The sequence below is a fragment of the Crocuta crocuta genome, unplaced genomic scaffold (genome assembly GCF_008692635.1).
Source record: "Crocuta crocuta isolate KB4526 unplaced genomic scaffold, BGI_CrCroc_1.0 scaffold64, whole genome shotgun sequence".
Lineage (NCBI taxonomy): Eukaryota > Metazoa > Chordata > Mammalia > Carnivora > Hyaenidae > Crocuta > Crocuta crocuta.
Genome location: NW_027530640.1, coordinates 1253028 through 1274422, shown reverse-complemented (window position 1 = coordinate 1274422; position 21395 = coordinate 1253028). Strand labels below are relative to the sequence as shown.

General features: G+C 40.8%; 1 protein-coding gene across 1 annotated transcript in view; it reads right to left on the bottom strand.

Moving 5' to 3' along the window:
• Positions 1 to 20776, bottom strand: part of MEGF10 (multiple EGF like domains 10) — a 124718-nt gene extending 103942 nt beyond the window's left edge. Inside the window, exons 1-3 of the mRNA XM_077768911.1 lie at positions 20661 to 20776; positions 11989 to 12090; positions 10458 to 10558 (exon numbers count right to left, since the gene is read on the bottom strand). Coding sequence (XP_077625037.1) covers positions 10458 to 10558; positions 11989 to 12090; positions 20661 to 20776 — 319 coding nt within the window. The remainder of the gene's footprint in view (positions 1 to 10457; positions 10559 to 11988; positions 12091 to 20660) is intronic.
• Between the last annotated feature and the right edge of the window lie 619 nt (positions 20777 to 21395).

The following is a 21395-nucleotide window of genomic DNA, read 5'->3' as shown; positions in this document are numbered from 1 at the left end:
AAGCGTGACATTCAAAGAAGAGTAAGTTCATTTGAAAGAATTATTTTTTATACAAACAGCCACCCCAGTTCTAGCTCCTTATTTCCCTATAACCAGTTCTGTTTTTCATAAAATTGGCCAAGTTAAAAATCAGCTGTGAATATTCATTCACTGCTATGGAAATCAATTGTCACACTCGTCTCTGCTAAGAACAGGAAATCATATACAGTTCAGTGTGTGGGAGTTAAGGCTTCTTGTTTACAGTTCCAGAGTTCTCTTAATGAATGCCAAAGACAGCCAGGGCACATCCATGGGAACTGATCTTCCACCATCAGGGCTGGCCTACAAGGCAATAGAGTGGGTGACCCAGTCCGCAAATCTCTTTCACTGTGTTGCTCCCAAGCATCACCGCCTGCAATGACAGCTTTAATCTGAAGTTAGCATTTGACCTTCCCTAGCTAACAAAAATAGGAAAACAGAGTTAAGTCTACTGCAAAGGAAACATTTACCAGAATGGTCTTTTTCCTTTGCAGCAGCATCCAGCAGAAGGTTGGGCACGTGGGCCAAAAGGATGGGAGCCAGGGGCACCTGGGTGGCTCAGCCGGTTAAGCGTCCAGCTCTGGGTTTCAGCTCAGGTCATGATCTCACAGTCTGTGAGATTGAGCCCCTCATCAAACTCCACGCTGATGGTGTGGAGCTTGCTTGGGATCCTCTCTCCCTTTCTCTCTGTCCCTCCTCCCTCTCAAAAATAAATAAACTTAAAAAAAGTGCTTAAAAAAAAAAAGAAGGAGAGCTAGACAGGAGAAGGGACCCCTGGTCATGTCGTTTGTCTATTCATGATTGTGCCACATGCAGCCTGGCTCACACCTGCCTTCTCTGCCTCCAATCAAGGTGAGACCCCGGGCATCGGATGAGAATATATGGCCAGGCTTGTCTCGGGATTGAGCAACCCTGCCCACAGAGGGAGAGGTGCTAACTTCCCACTCTGCCGTTGCTTTTCTTGCGAGCTTTTCCTAGTCCCGTGAAACTAAATCAATAAGAGATTCCTACTTGCTAAGGGGTCAGGTTTCAAACATGTGTTTGGAAATCAGCTGTGCATACCCCAAATGCACCTTCCTGCAGTTCTAATGTTGTAAATAATGGTTAGGCCCTTCGGGCTGCCGCCAACATTCATTTACTCCGCAACTGCAGTGCCGTGAAGATCATGAGTCTGGATCTCAGCTCCCTTCCATGGACCAGCGCACGCTCACAGCTTCCCGCTGCCATGAGACCACAGAATATTCCTCTCTCCTCGGTGTGCATGCTGGGGAGCCGTGGGAGAAGGTGAGAGGCCACCTGGTTCTACACCATCCCCAGAGCTGCAAACAATTGAGGTCTTGGGGGAGGGGGACTCAGAACTTTGGGGTGAGGAGGGAATGGACCCCAGCTCTGAAGGGCCTGAGTCTTCTATGAGTTTGACCTTGGCATTTGCTATTCAATTGCAGTCTCCCACTGTCTCCCTTTTTTTTCTCCACTGCCACCTCTTGCTTCTAATCAGCATTTCTGTGGCTCTCTGAAGAACAAAGAAGTCTCACTGTAATTCCCAGACTGTTCTGGTCCTTGAAGCCAAAATACAAATGGCTAATAAATATATGCTTCTGAAGAGAACACCATCACTAGTAATTAAGGGAATGCAAAGTAAAGCAAATTCCCATTCCCCCCCCGCCCCGCCCCCCATATGGTTGGAAGCAATAGTAATACCTAGCTCTGGTGAAGGTATGGAGAAGAGGGCACCTTCACACACTTCTAGTGGGCAATCAAGTTGGTCCAACCTGCTTGACAGTAATTTGGCAATCTATATCAAAAAGTCTTAAAATATAGCTCAGATGGCACCTGTCTTCTAATATCCATTATTTCCTTCCCATAAAAATAGATTTTTTTTACCAGACAGGCCCTTGATCATCCAGAATTAAGATGCTCTTATAAGTTAGTAAGGCCTCTGACTAAATTCTGGCCAAAGTGAAAACAGAATGTGATCACTTCCAAGAACTTCCCTTTAAAAAACAGCTGGCATTACCATTTGCCTCTTATTCTTGCCGCTTCCATCCATTGCTTGGGAACAAGATTGATACGTGGAGATCAGTAATGGCACATGAAGATGAAGGCTGCACTCTAGAGATGGTAGAGCAGAAATTGCCTGGTAGGTGGAAATTGCCTGGGTCCCTTAATGGGTTACCCAAATCTGGGCTCGTAGGTGAGAAAGAAACAAACTTATATCTCATAGCTGAACCTAATCCTTACTGATACAAAGTTCATGCCCTTTGTTCCAGAAATCCCATTTAATTTATCTTATGAATCACTCACACGTGTAAAGAGAGATATAAAATGATGCTCACTGTATACACTAAACTGTTTAAGTGTCCAATAACTGGATGGGTGAACAGGTAGGCAGTAGGTAGGTAGGAAGGAAGGAAGGAAAGAAATGTGAGGGAGACAAAGCCATGAGGGAGAAACGGCTGTTAACTTATAATCTTTGAACACACGACATTAAAGCTAGTTTGTATCGTGCATCTTTTCATTTTAGGAACAAGATCAAAATTCTAAATTAGAAAGCTATATGGAATATATACAGGGGTGGGGTGTTTGACAAGATGGAAGATGGGAAGTATCTGGAAACTGCTGATCCTATAGAGGAAACTCACATCTTAGAGAAGAGCCACACAACTGTCACTCTTGTAACTTCAAACTATACATGGGACCTGTATCAAGGCAAGGTGGAGGAGAGCGAACAAGATGACCTTAGAAGTTATGATTTCACATTCCAACCATGAGATTTGCAAAATTCAATGAGATATCATTTTCCTATTTATAAGAGATGTGAGTCATAAAATATAAGACTCACTTGAAAAGAATACATAATTATAGCAATTACCACAGTAAAGTTAGGCAAAAAAAAAATACATTTACATATTTTAGTGACTAAAACGTATGTCATATTCAATCCAATGGGGTCACCAACTGGGTTGGTGGTTCTAACCTAACCTGAAAAACAGGACTAACACATAATAGGTCTCAGATGTCAGGGATACAGAAGGCAACATCTAGAATACACAACAGAAACAGTATGTTCCATCAAAGTACTAATAAAGGACCACGTTCCCTGATATTGTAAAAACTTCTGAAAACAATACGAAGGAATAATCTGAAGGCTTAAAAGAAGAATTTCTAGCAAAAGTTCAACATGGATGAAACTCGAGGACACTGTACTAAGTGAAATAAGATTGTCATAAAAGGACAAATATTGTATGATTCCACTCATATGAAGTCCCTAAAGTAGTCAAAATCCCGGAAACAGGAAATAGAAGTTAAAAGGTAATGGCCAAGGGCTGGAGTAAGGGAAGAGGGGGGAATTAAGATTTAATAAGTACAGAGTTTCCATTTTAAACAATGAAAAAGTTCTAGGGATCTGTTGCACAATAAAGTAAATACACTTAACACCATTAAATAGTACACTTATTAAGATGGCAAATTTAATGTTATATATTCTTTATTACAATTGAGACAAACTAATTAATTAAAACTTCAGCAAACCGGGGGTGGGGGTGGGGGGTCTGGATGGCTCAGTCAGTCAAACATCTGACTCTTGATTTCAGCTGAGATCATGATCTCACAGTTCGTGAGTCTAAGCCCTGCATAGTCCACACTGTTAGCAAGAAGCCCATTTGGGATCTCTCTCTCTCCCTAGCTCTCTGCCCCTCCCCCAATTGTGCATGCATGCTCTCTTTTTCTCTCCCTCTCTCATAAATAAATAAACTTAAAAAAAAAAAAAAAACTTTAGCAAACTGAAAAGAGACCACCAAATTTTTTACAGTAAAGCAAAAATGTGAGATGATATAATTATTTTCTTAGAGGGTAACTATCTTTCAGCCTTGTGAATATTTTGAATTTAATATGGAAATGTGTCAGATAATCAAAATCTATAGTGCTTATTCCATTTTAAAGCATAAATTCCATTTTGAAAACTTGATGGTGTTTAAATTTGTAAAACATTAGAGGCCCTTCAGTGTGCCTATTAGAGTTAGACTGATGAATAAAACATCTATAAGCTGAATTTAGCATATCAAACAGGTTTTTAGACTTACAAGTTCAATATATCAGCTATTCCATGCTATGGAATCGAAAAATTAATATTGTTAAAACGTCCATACTACCCAAAGCCACCTACAGATTCAATACAATCTCTATCAAAATTCCAATGATGTTGTTCACAGAAATAGAACAAAGAATCCAAAAATTTGTGTGAAATGACAAGAGAGCCCAAATAGCCAAAACAATCTTGAGAAACAGAACAAAGCTGGAGGCATCACACTTCCTGATTTCAAACTATAGTAATCAAAGCAGTTTGATATTGGCATAAAAACAGACACAGAAATCAATGGAGCAGAATAGAGAACCCAGAAATAAAATGACTCATAAATGGTCAATTAATTTATGGCAAAGGAGCCACAAATATACAATGGAGAAAAGACATTTTCTTCAATAAACAGTACTGGGAACACTGGGCAGCCCCAGGCAAAAGAATGAAAATGGACAATTGTCTTTCATTACACACAGAAATAAACTTAATTTGGGTCAAAGACTTGACATAAGACCTGAAAGCATAAAATTCCTAGAAGAAAACATTGGCAATAAGCTTCTTAACATCAATCTTAGTGATAAGTTTTTGGATATGACATCAAAAACAAAGGCAAAAGAAACTAAAATAAACAAGTAGGATTCCATCAAACTAAAAATCCTTTGCACTTCAAAGGAAATCATGAAGAAAATGAAGAGCAACCTACCAATTAAAAAAAACTTGCAAATCATATATCTAATAAGGAGTTAATATCCCAAATATATTAAAAAAACTCACACAACTCAAGAGGAAGAAAAAAAATTAATTAAAAAATGGGCAGATGATCTGAACAGACATTTTTCCAAAGAAGACATACAATAGCCAAAGTGCTCATCAGCATTCATCACTGCGGATATACAAATCAAAACCACAATGAGATATCATCTACACCTGTTAAAATGGCTATTATCAAAAAGACAAGAAATAATAAGTGTAGGTAAGGACGTGGAGAAAAGGGAGCCCATGTGCACTGTTGGTAGGAACATAAATTGGTACAGCCACTATGAAAAACAGAATGGAGGTTCCTCACAAAATTAAAAATAGAACTGCCAAGGGGCACCTGGGTGGCTTAGTCAGCTAAATGTCTGACTTTGGCTCAGATCATGATCATTGGATTTGTGGGTTTGAATCCAACATCGGGCTCCGTGCTGACAGCTTGGAGCCTAGCTTTGGATTCTGTGTCTCCCTCTCTGCCCCTCTGCCGCTGACATTCTGTCTCTCTGTCTCTCTGTCTTTCTCTCATAAATAAACATTAAAATAAATAAATAAATAAATAAATAAACAAAGAACTACCAAATGATTCAGCAATCCTACTTATGGGTATTTATCTGAGGGCAACAGAAACACTAACTCAAAACCTATCTATACCCCTATGTATATAGCAGCATTATTTACAATAGCCAAGAGAGAAACAACCTTAGTGTCCATTAATGGATATATGAATAAAGGAAATGTGGTATATATACACAATGAAAAGAATGAAATCTTGGGCAGCTCAGTCATTTGAGCATCCAACTCTTGATTTTGCCTCCTGTCATGATCTCGTAATTGGTAGAACGGAGCCCCGCTTTAGGCTCTGCACTGACAGCACAGAGACTGCTTGGGATTGTTTCTCTTTCTCTCCTTCACTCTCTGCCCTTTCCCCACTCACACACACACACACACACACACTGGAGTATCATACAAAGAAAAGGGCGAGATTTTGCCATTTATGACAACATGGATGGACCTGGTGAATACTATCCTAAATACGTTAGACAGAGAAAGACAAATACCATATGATTTCACTCATGTGTGGAATTTAAAAAACAGATGATTAAATAAATTAAAAAAACAAAATCAGACCTATAAATACAGAGAACAAAGTGACGGTGGCCAGAGGGAGGAGGGTAGAAGGGTGGGCAAAATAGGTGAAGGGGAGTGCAAAATATAGGCTTCCTATTATGCAATGAATGAGTCACAAGAATAAAATCCACAGCATAGGGAATGCAATCAATGGCACTATAATTGTGTTATAGCTATTATATGGAGCTATACTTGTGGTGAGCATAACATAACATGTAGAGAAGTTGAAGTATACATGAATCACAACAGGAACTAATGTAACAGTGTGTGTCTACTATACTCAAAAAAAAAACTTTTAAAAATAAATAACAAAAAACATATATACACACACGTATACACACATATACACATATAGGTACACACGTTATATACATATATACACATATAACTGTACACACACACACACACACACACACACACACACACACTAAATCAATTTCATTCCCCTGGCCTTTCTTCATTACTATTTGAATTTCTCCATATAAAAAGTAATTAAACACAACATTAGACAAGAATAGTAACCCTGAAAGATGAATACACTTAAAAGTTTGATTATTTTTAGGAATGGGTTAAAACCTCCTCAAGAAATCACAGACATCTTCAGGTCTGGTAATATTTTCTTCATGGAAAATTGTCCAAACATTCTTTTTCCCACCCAGATTCCAATGCTATTCCCTACGTTCTCCATTTTGGTTCTTCCTGCCTGATGACATAATCTGTCTTCTGGACATAGACCCTGGTGACTCAAAGTGTGCTCTGTGGACCAGCAGCCTCTGCACAATCTGAGTCTAGAGGAAATGCAACATCTTTGGCAGGATTAAGCAGGGGTAGTAAAAATAGGATGGAACTTGCTTGCTCTCCAGAAAGATCTAGTCCAGTTAATTAAAGGATACTTTGTTCAAATATGGGTATGTATTTGCATGAAACCATCTTTTTTTGTTGCCTTCTAGGAAAACTTACTACCAAAAATTAAACTAAAATGATAACGAATTCCTGTGTTTCAATTCCTTCTGGTAACTAGAAACAGTTAACAATGGTGACTATGCTATGTGCCTGGCAGCAAAAACTAACTGAACACGAGACTATGAGAGCAGAACCAAGAATCCAGCGTTCTCTCTTCCTTCTCTATCCACAAGGGTGCCTCACTGGTGCCAGCTGTTGAGAGGAGAGAAGATTGACTGGAGGCGTCTCCAAGAACATGGAAGCAAGGGAAGCTTGATCATCCTCTGGGGTTAAGCTATGAAATCAAGACATCAGAGTGGAGAGATGCAAAATACCTTTAAAGAGACCAAATAGCTCCCAGGCCTCTGAGAGGAGACAGTAAGCTGATTACATACATTAACATATCTAAAGGAAAAATGTTTCAGTCTCCAGGGGCAGCTGGTCAGAGAGGAAGGCTTAGGAAAAGAAGAGTTTTAGAGGCAAATGCGAAAGCAAGCTGTCAGGAGACACCTTGCAACCTGCCTAGTGTGAGATAAAGGAAAAGTTATTTTTATCATTATGATAATCAGGCGTGATGGTGCTAGAACTGCCCAGCGTCCTGAGATGGGCTGCGGTTACTGAATGAAATGACAGAGGCATTGGGTTCTGGAAGGCTGGGACCATGAAGCACCGAAACCCTAACTGACCTTGCTTGGATCCACGCTCCTCCCACCAGCTTGCCAGTAAAATCGAGCTTCCTTTGTAAGGCCTTCAAGGAAAGAAGGTATGACAGAAGACTGCCCAAGCATCTTTCCAGGCTCTGCGTAACTTAATGAAAAGAGCATCCTGACCTTATATATAATTTTTGTGACCTGGTTAATAGAACAGAATCCTGGGAGACACAACCACTCTTACTATAGTGACAACTGTTCCTGTACATTGAGCCCCGGCAAGGGCACCAAGATAATATCACCCAGAGGTCTCTGGGAAGTGGCCAGCCCAGTCAGCCAGAGTCCACGCCCGTTCTGCCTGGGTGTGCACTAAGGGTTTTGCTTTGAAAATTCTCATCAGCCTGGGCCACAGACACCCATTCATGATTATTCTCTAAGATGTTTGATTATAAACATGTAATTTTTCTTATTTGGCATCATTATTAATCAGAGACATGCAAATTAGGAAAAAAATCAGCAAAGAGAAATTTGGCACACGGTATAAGCAAAAAGCATTCTCAAATACTGAAGGTGGGAGAATAAAGCAGAAATACACCAAACATCTTAAAAATATGTGTATACTTCTGACCCAGCAATTTTACTTCTAGGAATTTATCCTTACCTACTAAATTAAGGGTATGAACAAAGATTTAACCATGACGATGCCTTCTAGAGCAGGTCATAATGGGTAAAATACGGAAACTGCACAAATATTCAGCAGGTGAAATTGGTTAATTATCTACATGCAATCACACAATGACATTTGCAAAATGCTACAAAAGTACATTTACTGACCAGGGAACATATTCACAATGTAGTTTCCTTTTGTTTTGTTTTGTTCTATTTTCTAATTTTTTCAGTGGACATTTATTATCACAAAAAGCCCTGGTTCTAAGTCCAAGTTGGGGAACTGGTGCTGTTCATATAGAGAATAGAATCCAGTTACTGGAAGGAAGAGGACCCATACACATATTCATTTAACTCTTCTCTCCACTCAAGAGCAAAGGAGTCTCAAAGAGGTATCAAGGGCTGATCTGAGGCCACCCAGTGCTATTACCCAGCCCTGCAGATTCACGCTGAGAGGTGTTCAATTGATCCTGATGTCATCAAGTTAGAGCAGAACCTTGTCTCTCTCTAGTCAACTCCAACTCAATACCAGTGTCTCAACTCAGAAAGCAAAGTGGCCCCTCTAGTTATGTGTTGAGCCAAAAGCCGGGAGCCGCACCGGCCTCTCTGGATGGCAGTCACAGCAAGGAAATGGCAATGTTTGCACAGCTTCTGCCATGAGAAATGAAGACTAATATCTCCTTCTGCTACTACTGGCTCATGTTGGAAATGAGCCTGCTGGTATTGACCAGGCCTCACAATATTCCATATCAAACCCATATTCTGAACACAGTTATCTCATAGGAAAAGCATATTCCTGCCTTTACAAAAGAGATTTTAGATAAGAGCTCTGTGGATCATTGTCAAAAGGTTCTTCCTATGGGCCTTGCAGATCCAAGACTTAGATAATAAAGAGGGTTAAGAACACAAGAGTTACTATTGAGCCTGGTCCCATATCAGAAGAGCCTAATTTATAGTTAAAGTACAGATAAGTACAGAACATAACTTACTAATTGGTGATGTATGGCAGTCCCTTCCTCGGGGCCTGCATTCCACAAACACCCTCCCTTACACTGGCAACTGGGATGAGGATTGATAAGAGTAGCTAAAACATAAACCCAGGTGCCAAGATGGACACATTTAGGGCCCCCATGAGGACTTCCACACACAAACCAATTCAGAAACATTCATCCTCTTGAGAGCCAGACAGAATGACTCCTAGCTTATCTATATACAACCTAACCTATATGTTATCCTGTCTTTCACTAAGAGCATCCTGTTATTTCCTTGGTTGTAAATTCACCATGACTGGGATAATTCTGCAATTGATATCACAAAAGACCTCTCATTGTAAGAAATTCCTTTTCTCTGACCTCATATGGTTGTTGAACCTTTAAATAAAGACACCAAAACCGACAGGACAGAGATGCCTGCCTGGTGATCAGAAAGAATCTCGGGGCTCTCTCATTCTCTTTCGCCGACACCGTCCATCCTTCAGGGACCCCTGGACCTGTCGGAGCCGGCGTGGCCTCCGACACCAAAATATTTGAATAAAACCCTTTTTAGTGATCTCTTCTTTATATCCTAAACCCAGTAGTGAAAAACCTCAATTTGCAATCTGCATCCCACATTATATTCTAGGATTTTCTGAAGTATATCATAAAATATCAAACTTGCCTCAAGACATTTCAGAATGAACTGGTGAGCTGGGGAGAGGAGAGAGAAAATGCCAATGAAAGAAGAAGGTCTACTTTGTGACCCAGACTTAGAGTCACTGTTTAGTGTGAAAACTCCTTTACTTTGTGTAAGCCTTCATCTTTCTGGGCACAAGAAAAGAACACACTGGCCTCTCAGAAGCTGACTTGCTTGGGACTCCAGTCAGCTGCTGGGGGAAAGCCATGCCCCTCTTCCCTTCTGTGACCCAAGTTTAGTGACTCCTTGTCCAATTTCCAAAGAGACATTTATTGCAAAAGTGTAATTAACACTGCTATGTCCGGCCTTCAATCATCCTTCTATAACATCTGTTTTCTCCTCAAGTGACATTCATTTGCAGATTCTTGATAGGACAAAGGAACAGAGCAATGCATCCCTCATTCCACAGACCAGGAAGGCAGCCACCAAGAGGGAAAGGGAATGGCCAAGCTGCCCCATCTCCCCAGGCCGCCATCGTGGCTGCCATTAACAGATGCAAACCAGCACTGGGAAAAATAAGTGACCCACAAAGGGATAAAGGTCTTACTTACGGACACACATTTCTCGGCTTTCATAAAATCCAGGACAACACTGAGACTTGCGCCTATACATAGTTTTCTCCCCATGTCGATAGGCTGTCCGATAACTGATTCTACACAGAGGGAGAAATCACACTGTTACTTCTTTTGACTGACAAGTTGATTAGAAATCAAGAATTTTTATTGTAATACCAAAGAACTATTAAATATAATAAAGGCATGAATGGCAAAGTATCTAAAACAGTTAAGAAGAAATATGGAGGGGCACATAGGTGGCTCAGTCGATTAAGGGTCTAACTTCAGCTCAAGTCATGATATCACGGTTTGTCAATTTGCTAAAAACATATTAAAATTGCCCACTTAAGTCAACCTTTACTTTATTTCAAAGGATCAGAAGTTTTATGACTTTCCTATTTCACCAACCTTGAGATAGCTCCATTTAAGTCAACCTATACTTATTTCAAGGGATCAGAAGCTTTATGACTTTCCTATTTCACTGATCTTGAGACAGCTCAGAGAGTATAATTTAATTTCAGATATGACACTGATCTAGTTACCATTCACATACGTTTTAAAGGAAGAATTCAGAGAATTCCTTGAAAAATCAGACAACACAATCTCATTCCACTATAAAATAGAAGTATATAGTCAAAGGACCCTCACATTTAACTAAAGCTTCATTCATTCACTGATTCATTTATACAACACATGTTCACTGAGCACTTACTACGTTCCAAGCACTGCTCTAGGCACTGGGGAAATAGTTCACAGCGAACAAAACAATATAAAGCTTGCCCTCAAGGAACTTACACTCTACTGGGGAAGACAGACCTATAGAATTTATGTGCAGATACATTAAACAAATAAACAGGTAATATCATGACTGGTGATGATTATATGGTGTGATGAAAAATAAGACCTGAGTAAGAGAAGAGAGCCTAACAGGAAAAGAATACTTGTTTAGACAGAGTGGTTGAGGAAAGCAATGTTATTTGAAGAAATAACATTGAGCATAACATTTAGAACAGTATAAATCAACAGGTGTCACATTAGACCCATGAGTCACACCGTGGTAAGAATTTTACCAATAAAAGTAAGGCATCACAGTTCCCTTCCATCATAACATTCATATTTAAGATATTTTTCTTCTCTGTTTTCACATTCATAGGGAAGAAAATGTTCAAATTTAAATTAGACTAAATTGAGTCAGATATTCAAGTAGAACATATGCTGGAATATGAATTCCTTGATGTCCATAATTAAGAGCATCTCCCCCATTTACACACCACACAAAGCTGCATGAATTCTTGCTAACCAAATGATGGTAACCAGGAGACACTATCCCTGTAACCTCATCAAGAGCATGGACAAGCTTTTTGCTTGTCTGTTTCTCCTATGGTTTGGAACAAGGCTAGGACAATAGCAAGCACTCAGTAACTATTCACTAGATGAACCAAATACATCTTCTCATCTATTTATTGTCTCTGGAGTAAAGTACTTCCCAGTTACCCAAACTTCATAAATAGATCTGAGCTTTGATTACCTGTGCCGTGTACATTTAAACCAGTTCAGAATGTCAGTGCAGCTGGTGTAGTAAATTTGATCGAAGGGATGTGGGTATGACTCTTGCACAGTCACTGAGTAGCTGAAAAGAAGAAGAAAGGTTAGGAATTAGTAGTTCTTATGCTTACGTTAATGATATACTGTGTATATACACACATCATAGACTAAATTCTCTCCATTTGCAATTCTATGCTGACTTTCAACAGAGAATCTCCATGTTTTCCTTTGACCCAGAACACAAAAAGGACCAATATTAATAATATATTTAAAAGAGAAGAGTTCATGTTCTAAATTTCATAAAAGAATTCTCTTTACTACTCATCATGAACTCTGATAACCCTTAACTTGAAAGCATTATCACTGTGCGCTTCTGTATTTAATGACATCCCCTCATCCCAGGTGTCCAGGGTTAACCCAGATTTTATACAAGGCAGTTTTTGATAGAAGTCTGCATGCAAATAGTAAGCTAAGAGACAATGTGAATATTATTAATAGTACATTTTGGTGCTGATTCTGGAAAATCAAAAAGAACATATTTCTCAGGTTGGAACTTGAATTAATTTGGTTCTGTGTTCGTGCCCTACTTTTCAGGCAGTGGAAGAATATATGCAACCTCTAAACAAAAATTACAAAGAAGTCTCTAAGCTAGGTTCTAAACATACACCTGAAACAATCAGCTTGAAATATACATATCCACAGCCTGCTGCTACTTAGCCTGGTTTCCAATACATTTTCACTAACAGCTTCTTGTTAAAGTAAAAGCATGCAATCCTAAGAGCTTCAGAATGCAGGTGGAAAACGTCTATAAAACATAAAGAGCATTCAACGTTCAATGTCAAATTTCTTCATGCAATCTATTACATGGCTCAAGGATCCATGCCTTGAGGAGAACCTGGAGAATCCTCTTGTCTGATCAAGTTAATCCTCTTCTCTTTTACAGTCTCAAAGACTTTCACTAAAATCTTTAATCCACCCGAGCAAACAAAATGGGCCACAATTACAGATGCACTTGCAGCAAATCAATGGACCAACTTCATTCCTGGGTAGAGACTAGACTTCTCTAGTCTAGCTATCTATTAGAGAAGGTACAGAGGAATGAGGTTGAAATGTCAGCATAAAGAATTCAGGTTAGGGGTGCCTGGGTGGCTCAGTTGGTTAAACATTCAACTCTTGACTTTGGCTCAGGTCATGATCCCACAGTTTTTGAGAGACTGAGCCCTACATCAGGCTCTGTGCTGACATCACCAAGCCTGCTTGGATTCTTTATCTCCCTCTCTCTCTCTCTCTCTGCTCCTCCCCCTACTCACTCTCTCTCTCTCAAAAATAAATAAATAAACATTTTTAAAAAAATAATTCAGGTTAGATATAGGGCAGAAACTTCTTAGCTGAAAAGCTCTGTGGTGCTGACCTCTCCAACCTTGAGATTTCCTTCTCCATCCAGCCTCTGTTAGCCATTACATACTTAGGCTTCAATAGGAAGTCCATAAAATAATCATACTCTTCACACTTTTGTGTATTTCATTCTTTGGGCTACTGCAACTTGATTTCTAGGTAAATTTAAGGCTCCTCCACAAATCTTAGGCAGATGCAACAGGCGTTACTGAACAGATCATTGAATTAGCAGAAGATAGGGTTATCCTGATCTAACCATAAGAAACTAGATAGTCAGGTGCCTGGGTGGCTCAGTCAGTTGGGCGGCCGACTTCAGCTCAGGTGATAATCTCACAGTTTGTGGGTTCAAGCCCCGCTTTGGGCTCTGTGCTGACAGCTAGCTCAGAGCCTGGAGCCTGTTTCGGATTCTGTGTCTCCCTCTCTCTCTGACCCGCCCCTTCTCGCACTCTCTCTCTCTCTCTCTCCGAAATAAATAAAAAACGTTAAAAAATTTTTTAAATAAAAAAAAATGAAACTAGACAGGCATCAGCAGATAACCTTCTTTTCCTGGGTTTTGATAAACACATTTTAAAACCAAGGACTCAGAAGTAGTCTTGAAGATCCCTTCCACATGAGATTACAAATTTCTAACATATATTTTTAGGTGACTATTTTCTTATCTACCATATGCCACCTGAGGCTACCAGCAAGAACTGGTTCAGATGATCATACAGTATGCAAATGCCAACATCTGTGATATAACTCCTTTAAAGGAAAAGAGGCCTCTGTTAAAATATAAAGGTTCTTGGGGTGGGTGCCTGGGTGGCTCAGTTAGTTAAGCGTCTAACCCTTAATTTTGGCTCAGGTGGTTATCTCACATTTCGTGAGATGGAGCCCCATATCCTGTTCTGTGCTGACAGCACAGAGTCTGCTTGGGAGTCTCTCTCTCCCTAGCCCTCTGTCCCTTCCCTCTCTCATGCTCTCTCTCAAAATAAATAAATAAATAAATGTTTGAAAACATATATAAAGTTTCTTGGTATGAAATATCACAGTAAGCTATTAATGTCTTCTGACCTCAGCACTGTTTTGAGGTTCACGTTAATGCAAATTCCAAGACCTCGCCAATTTTCTTCCTGCCTCTTGAGCTGCTTGTAAATAACTGAACCTTGAGGTCTGCATCTTTATTTCTCCACTCCATTTTCAGTGGAGAGCAAAGTGAAGGAACATCTTCTGTGTATGAGACTACCATCCAGGTGCAGTCCTGTATTACCCATGAACAAAACACTGTCCTCCGCTAAAGGAGTAAAAAAGAAGCCACTCGAAATCGATCCCAGTTGGGTGACAAAAATAATCTCCCAGGCTCTACAGCACTAACTTAACTGAACTAAATTGCTTTGTTGGAACTACACTTGATGCGTTATTCCCATAAAATTTCAAAGGCCGTGTTAGGATGTTAAGGTCTGGATGTCTTCGAGAGCAAGAAGTGATAAGCAACAAAGGGATCCCAGCCAAATATATCCCTTTTGATGCGGACGGCAGAACGGACTCCATGGGCAGTCATTAGACATGCTTTCACTGATTTCCAGCAGCCCGTAAGACTGTTTACATGAGAGAAATGCAGGACGTGAGTTTGCTCTCTGGCCTCTTGTCCCTCACCAACAGCACACATTTGCAGGATGCTTCTGTGGTTACAGGATATAAAAAAGCTCTTCTCCATAAAAGGGACATCAAACCATTTAGGATTCCAATTCAATGAACAGTTATTGAACACCTTCTCTGCAGCTCCCACCCACAAAGAGGGGCACCTAGGTGGCTCAGTCGATTAAGGGTCTAACTTCAGCTCAAGAGAGGCTAGGAAGTAATGCTAAAAATAACACAATATACCTTTAATGGAGAAATACGTACAGTTTGGGGAAAACAGAAGACAAAATTGACTATGCTGTGAGCCTTTCTCTTCCACCTTGACTCTTCTTATTAAAATTATTGGGAGGCTCAAACTCAGTTCAGAATGGACTGGAAACAAACTACTTTGCACAATGATCAGAAACAGGCTTCTAGTTATTTAAGTCTTTGAGAGAAGGGCTCAAAGCCTTTTTGCACCAAATTTCTTTTCTGGTGGTTTTTATGCATTCTTCCTCTTTTCTATACAATCTTCCTCTCTTTTCTTTCCTATTTTTTTTTAATGTTGTATTTATTTCTGAGAGAGAAATAGCATGAGCAGGGGAAGGTCAGAGAGAGAAGGAGACACGGGATCTGAAACAGGCTCCAGGCTTTGAGCTAGCTGTCAGCACAGAGCCCGATGTGGGGCTCAAACCCACGAACCGTGAGATCACGACCTGAGCCAAAGTCGGACGCTTAACTGACTGAGCTACCCAGGCGCCCCTTTTCTTCCTATTTTTAATGGCATTATAATCACACTATAAATCCTGGAGAACAACATTTTAACGAGATAATTCTCTCTTACGTAACCACCAATAGCATATAGTGAATATTTTTATAGTCTCCAGGGGTTTTTCATTTTTCATTTTAGTCAGTTTTTTGGTTTTTACATTATTATAATCACACGATGCACACAATTTTGAAAACTACTTTTAAACTTGAGTATATTATAAGCATATTGTAGTAAATAGTCTTCAAATTATGATGGCCAAATACTCCGTAAATTTGCTCAATACCCACCTATGGTTGAGCAATTAACTTGTCACTTTTCAAGAGCTTGTGGAAGCTGTGTGCTTGCATCGTGAGGGGAAAGATCTCTGAGAACGGGCCAGACTGCTCTGGGTCTTTATTAGGGCTTCCGGGCTCCTGACTGAACTTAATCAGAGCCTCTGCTAACAGTCCACATCTCCATGGTCATCAGCAGCTGCTCTTTTTTGTTTTAATTTTTTAAAAATTCTTGAGAGAGAGAGAAAGAGAGAGAGAGAGAGAGACAGCACATGTACAAGTGGGGGAGAGGGGCAGAGGGAAGGAGAGAGAGAATCCCAAGCAGGCTCCACACTCAGCATGGAGCCCAACGAGGGGCTCAATCCCACTACCCTGGGATCACGACCTGATCCAAGAGTTAGACACTCAAATGACACTCAAATGATGGAGTGCCCAGGTGCCCCAGCAGCTGCTCTTATGTGCTCACGTCGGCAGTACACAGACAAGCAGCTGCTCTTAGAGTCCGGGTGGGAAGAACTTTCTTGACTGTCCAGTTCAATCGTGTTTTTTTGAAAAAGAGAGGGCGGGGGAGGGGCAGAGAGAGAGGGAGACACAGAATTCAAAGCAGGTTCCAGGTTCTGAGCTATCAGCACAGAGCCCAACGCGGGGCTCCAACTCACAAACTGTGACATCATGACCTGAGCCGAAGTCAGCCGCTTAGAACCGACTGAGCCACCCAGGTGCCCCCAATCATGTTTTTATCACAAACGAGCAGCACTGAGCTCCCTGTGCTAGCGGTCAGTCTAGACTCAGCACTAACACCCAGGACCGCAGACACCATCCTGTCCCATGCCACCTCTCAGATGTCATTAGAACATCTAAAGCTTCTAAAGCAGACACGGAACGCCAGATTGCGGTATCAATGGAATTTGATCTCAATTCTACACTATTTTCCCCCTGCAGTGTATAAGTCTACATCTACTGCCTGTTTGTTTAATCTTCTCAAATACCCTGAAAACATACCATCACCGTGATTTTAACCTATTAAGTATCATCTGGGAAGAAACCGCAGGAAGATTTAATTTAAGGTCAAAGAATGGGGCAGGGGTGGGGGGGAAGCCATCATCACTTGGATGCATTCCAAAGTGGTTAATTACATTTTATCTGCCAAAATTATCTTGTTACTTTAATCAGATATGGTAAGAACTATCATTTCTTATCTCTGCTCGCTTCAGGACTACTGCAATTACTACCACTTCTGTGTTCCACCCCCACGGGGACGGACAAAGAACGACTTCTCTTCACTTGTGCCTTCCTTAGTGGAAGGCCTAATAGATGCAAACACTTCAGTCACGAACAGGGAAAGGAAATGTGGCGAAGCAACAGATAATTCACAGAATAATCAGTTTCCACAAGGATGCTGTGCAGGCTTCCTTTAATAACAAGCACCCCTTGTATATTCTACATGATTTAACTTTCTTTAATTTCACTTTATGTACAACTTCTGAGAACCACAATTGCTGTATTAAAATGACGCCTACTTTGGGGCACCTGGGTGGCTCAGTCCATTAAGTGTCCGATTTCCGCTCAGGTCATGATCTCACGGTCTGTGAGTTCCAGCCCCGCGTCGGGCTCTGTGCTGACGGCTCAAGCCTGGAGCCTGCTTCAGATCCTGTATCTCCCTCTCTCTCTCTGCCCCTCCCATGCTCAGGCTCAGTCTTTCTCTCTCAAAAATAAATAAATAAATAAACGAGGAAACATTTAAAAAGTTAAAATAAATAAATAAATAATAAAATGGGGCCTACTTTTATCTGAAAACAAATGATTCAGCAGGCCTGGGGCGGGGCCTGACTGTCTGCATTTCTGACAGGCTCCCAGATAGTGCTCATGTGCTCTCATGTGCTCCCACTCGGCCCTACTACCAAGAATTCTGTCCTTGAAACTCATCTTTCTCTCCCCATTTCAATTCAAGCCCTATTTCACTTTTTTTAAATGTTTATTTATGCATTTTTGAGAGAGACAAAGAGACAGAGAGAGAGAGTGAGAGACAGACAAAATCCCAAGCAGGCTCCGCACCATCAGCACAGAGCCAGACGCTTAACCCAGTGAGGCACCCAGGCACCCCTGCCTGAAAGTGTTTGAAAATACAGAACAAGGCATCACCCACACTTTCATTTGACCATTTTAATGTACATTCCTGTCTCCATTCTTGACAGACAATTCCACTTTCTTTTACCTTTCTTCAAAGAATCATCATCTAGCCTTAAAATGGGAAATGTGTCAATAAGAAGATTATGGCTGTCCATCCTTTAATAGGTCGTAGGAAACAAAACACAGTTGAGGGGAAATAACTCTCCATCATTTCCCTACTTTTTCACCTCATGTGCCTTCCTCCTTAGTTAATATTTTAGAGGTTACTCTAATCACTTCTTCAACAGTGGGATTGCATTAGGTTTAGAGAACCAATGTGCCCCTTGATGTGTGTCTGTCTCTCCCCTTTCCCCATTCCCCCACCGAATTCCCCATCCACATTCAGTCCTTGCATTCCTTGTCAGAAGGCGAGCGTACTCAATCAACACTTATCTCCTGAGCACGAGCCCTGAGCAAGGCAGTGTTCTAGAAGCTGGGGATTATCAATGGCAGTCAAATCACACAATTATGTGTTGTCAGGTTTCATCAAACCATTGAACAAGGAATCGGGGCAAAATGTGCATGTATGAGTGGGTGCTGGGGTGCCTCAGTCTTGGTTCTCTTCTCTTCATAGCCTTTCCCTCAGAGAGCCCACCTGTTCAACCTCATCATGCTGGAGACCCCCAGGCCCGCACTCCCAAATGCAGCCAGGCCCACACCTCAAACCGATCTTAAGAACACAACATGGCAAAACCACACTAATCCCTTCCCTCTCAGATCAAGTCTCTTCCTTTTATTTTTTTCACATGACCAATGACCCCTCCACTCTTTCACAGGCAGGTTGTAAATCTCCCATTTCCTGCCTCCTTCACATCCTACAATCAATGTATTAAGATGTGTCCATTCCTATTTCACAGCATATTACGAATTTGATTTTTTGCTTCTATTCCAAAGCTTGCATCCTCGCACTAATTCAACCGCCAAAGGCCGCTCCCATTTTAAATGTGATATGTACCTATTCTTATATCCACAGACTCATTATTTTTTGCATTTATGGATGTTTACTATGCACTTTGTAAGCAAAATGCTTACGGGAGGAGCTGTGACAATTATAAGGATAATGAATAGGGGGTCCTTGCCCCTCAGTTCTATGGAATATAGTTAATACCACATATACATAGAATGTTATTAAGTACACATTATTTCCTCTGCAGCTGAAAGTTTCATAATGGTATGTAACTCCACTGATGGATCAGGGAGATACGCTTTTGTTACCTTGATGGTAATCGAGCTAATAGAGATGGGGAAACCTTCAATGAAAAATAATGCTGTGAATGAGGAACCAGTGTGCCCCTCCAATACCCCAAATGCTATGCTTGGAAGCTTCTGACCTGTGCTCATTTTTTTTCATGTATTTATTTATTTTTCATGTGTTATTTAAATTCAAATCCGTTAACATACAGTGTGGCACTGGTGTTTACCTGGTGACTGGAATGTGTGCCCTGTGGTGTGCCACTGGCAGTGCCGAGGATAATGGGGTCAAGAGATTGACAGTTTGATGAAATTGCATGTGCAGCTATCCAAAATACCCATTACTCTTGAGTACTGGAGCATACTAGAATGATGCCACCTTCGCTTTGAAAAACTGATACGTGCAGTGCTACTTTTAGACAAAGATGCTTTCTTAGGAAGGCAGGTAGCACAGGAGAGTGGCGTAGACTACATTTGACTGAACTATAATACCACTGGATGGTTTGTATTCTTTGTGTGTTCCAAAACGGACTGAAGGATTTCTGACAATGACCTGTTGTGCTGTGCTTCCTCTGTATTTCTTACTGCAAAGTGCCCTAATCCACAAATCACATCCTCTGCTTTGCTATAATCTATTCAATCATGCCCCCTGCGGTACCATACTACCCCTAGTCTTTTGCTCAAGGCCCTCAGCAGTCTGGGCAGCCCTGTTTCAGGCTCCCTTCCATTCCTAGAACTGCACCCCATCACCGCCATCCACTTGTCTTACTCAAGTCTTTGAGGCCATCTCAGCCTGGCCTGTTCCTCCAGAAACTTTGTTTCCCTTTTCAGGCCACAGAATGGCCAATTTTCTAATGCCATACGTTCCAACACTTCAGGACAGTATTTCATCCTGCCTTTCACTGCTCACACATTGGTTCCTTGTGCATAAGTCTAGCTCCCCGAGATTACTGCAAATAGACTTAGAGCAAGGAGAAGATGTTTGGGAGATCATCTTTTGGGAGCGAGTAATATTTTCCATACATTATACAATTGCTCCTGTGTTAAAATCTGTAGATCAAGTTTTCTTTCACTTTATATTCCAGAAGACCAAGGTGAATAACACCATCTAATATATTACTATAACTACTGATTTTTACATAAAACTAATTTCATCACCTCTTCTGAAACCTAATTTCAGAGATCAGACTGCTAATGATAGTATATAAAAAAAACCTTATCAGAAATTAGTTCTCAGACTACTTTCAAAATTCTTACCTTTCCCAGTGGCTACACACATTAGGGTCTTCAAGATTCAGCGAGGATGCCATCCTGCTCCAGAGGCAGAGCAATAAACAAATGAAGCTCAGGCATGAGTTCAAAGAAATCACCATTTTTTCTGAAGAACTACCTACAAGGAAAAAAAACCCCTCCAAATTAGAGACGCATTAAAATGACCCAAACATAATTCTTTTCGGTAGCAACCATTCGGATCCAGTTGTCACTATGGATGAACTACGCCTAACAAGCCATGTGTTTAAATAGACAGGTCACCAGATTTCATGGTCCAAGAGAGAGGTATTTCTTGTGTTGTGCAGGGTGGTCACCATCTTGTAAATTACTAAAATGTGCAAATCATCATTAATTGCCACCACAACAAAAGCCCTTCTCATCCACGCCAGCCGACCTTAAAGGAATCTACCCGAACAACTCAGAACAACGCAGGCTTCCAGGCTCTCTCACCAGACACATTTTCCTTCTGGAAGAAGAGGGCTCACAGAGGACTCTGGCCTCATTTGTCCCAGAGGATAAACAATGAAACAGAAGCTCCACTGAGTCAAGAGAGAGGAACCTCGGGCCCAAATGGAGATTCATTCAATAATTCATTCAACGCACACTGAACGTCTGCTCTATCCTAGGCACCATGCAAAAAATGGACATCAAATACAGATATGGTTTCTGTCCCTGGCCAGTGAGACATTTATAATTTAATAATCATGATGTACAACTCTT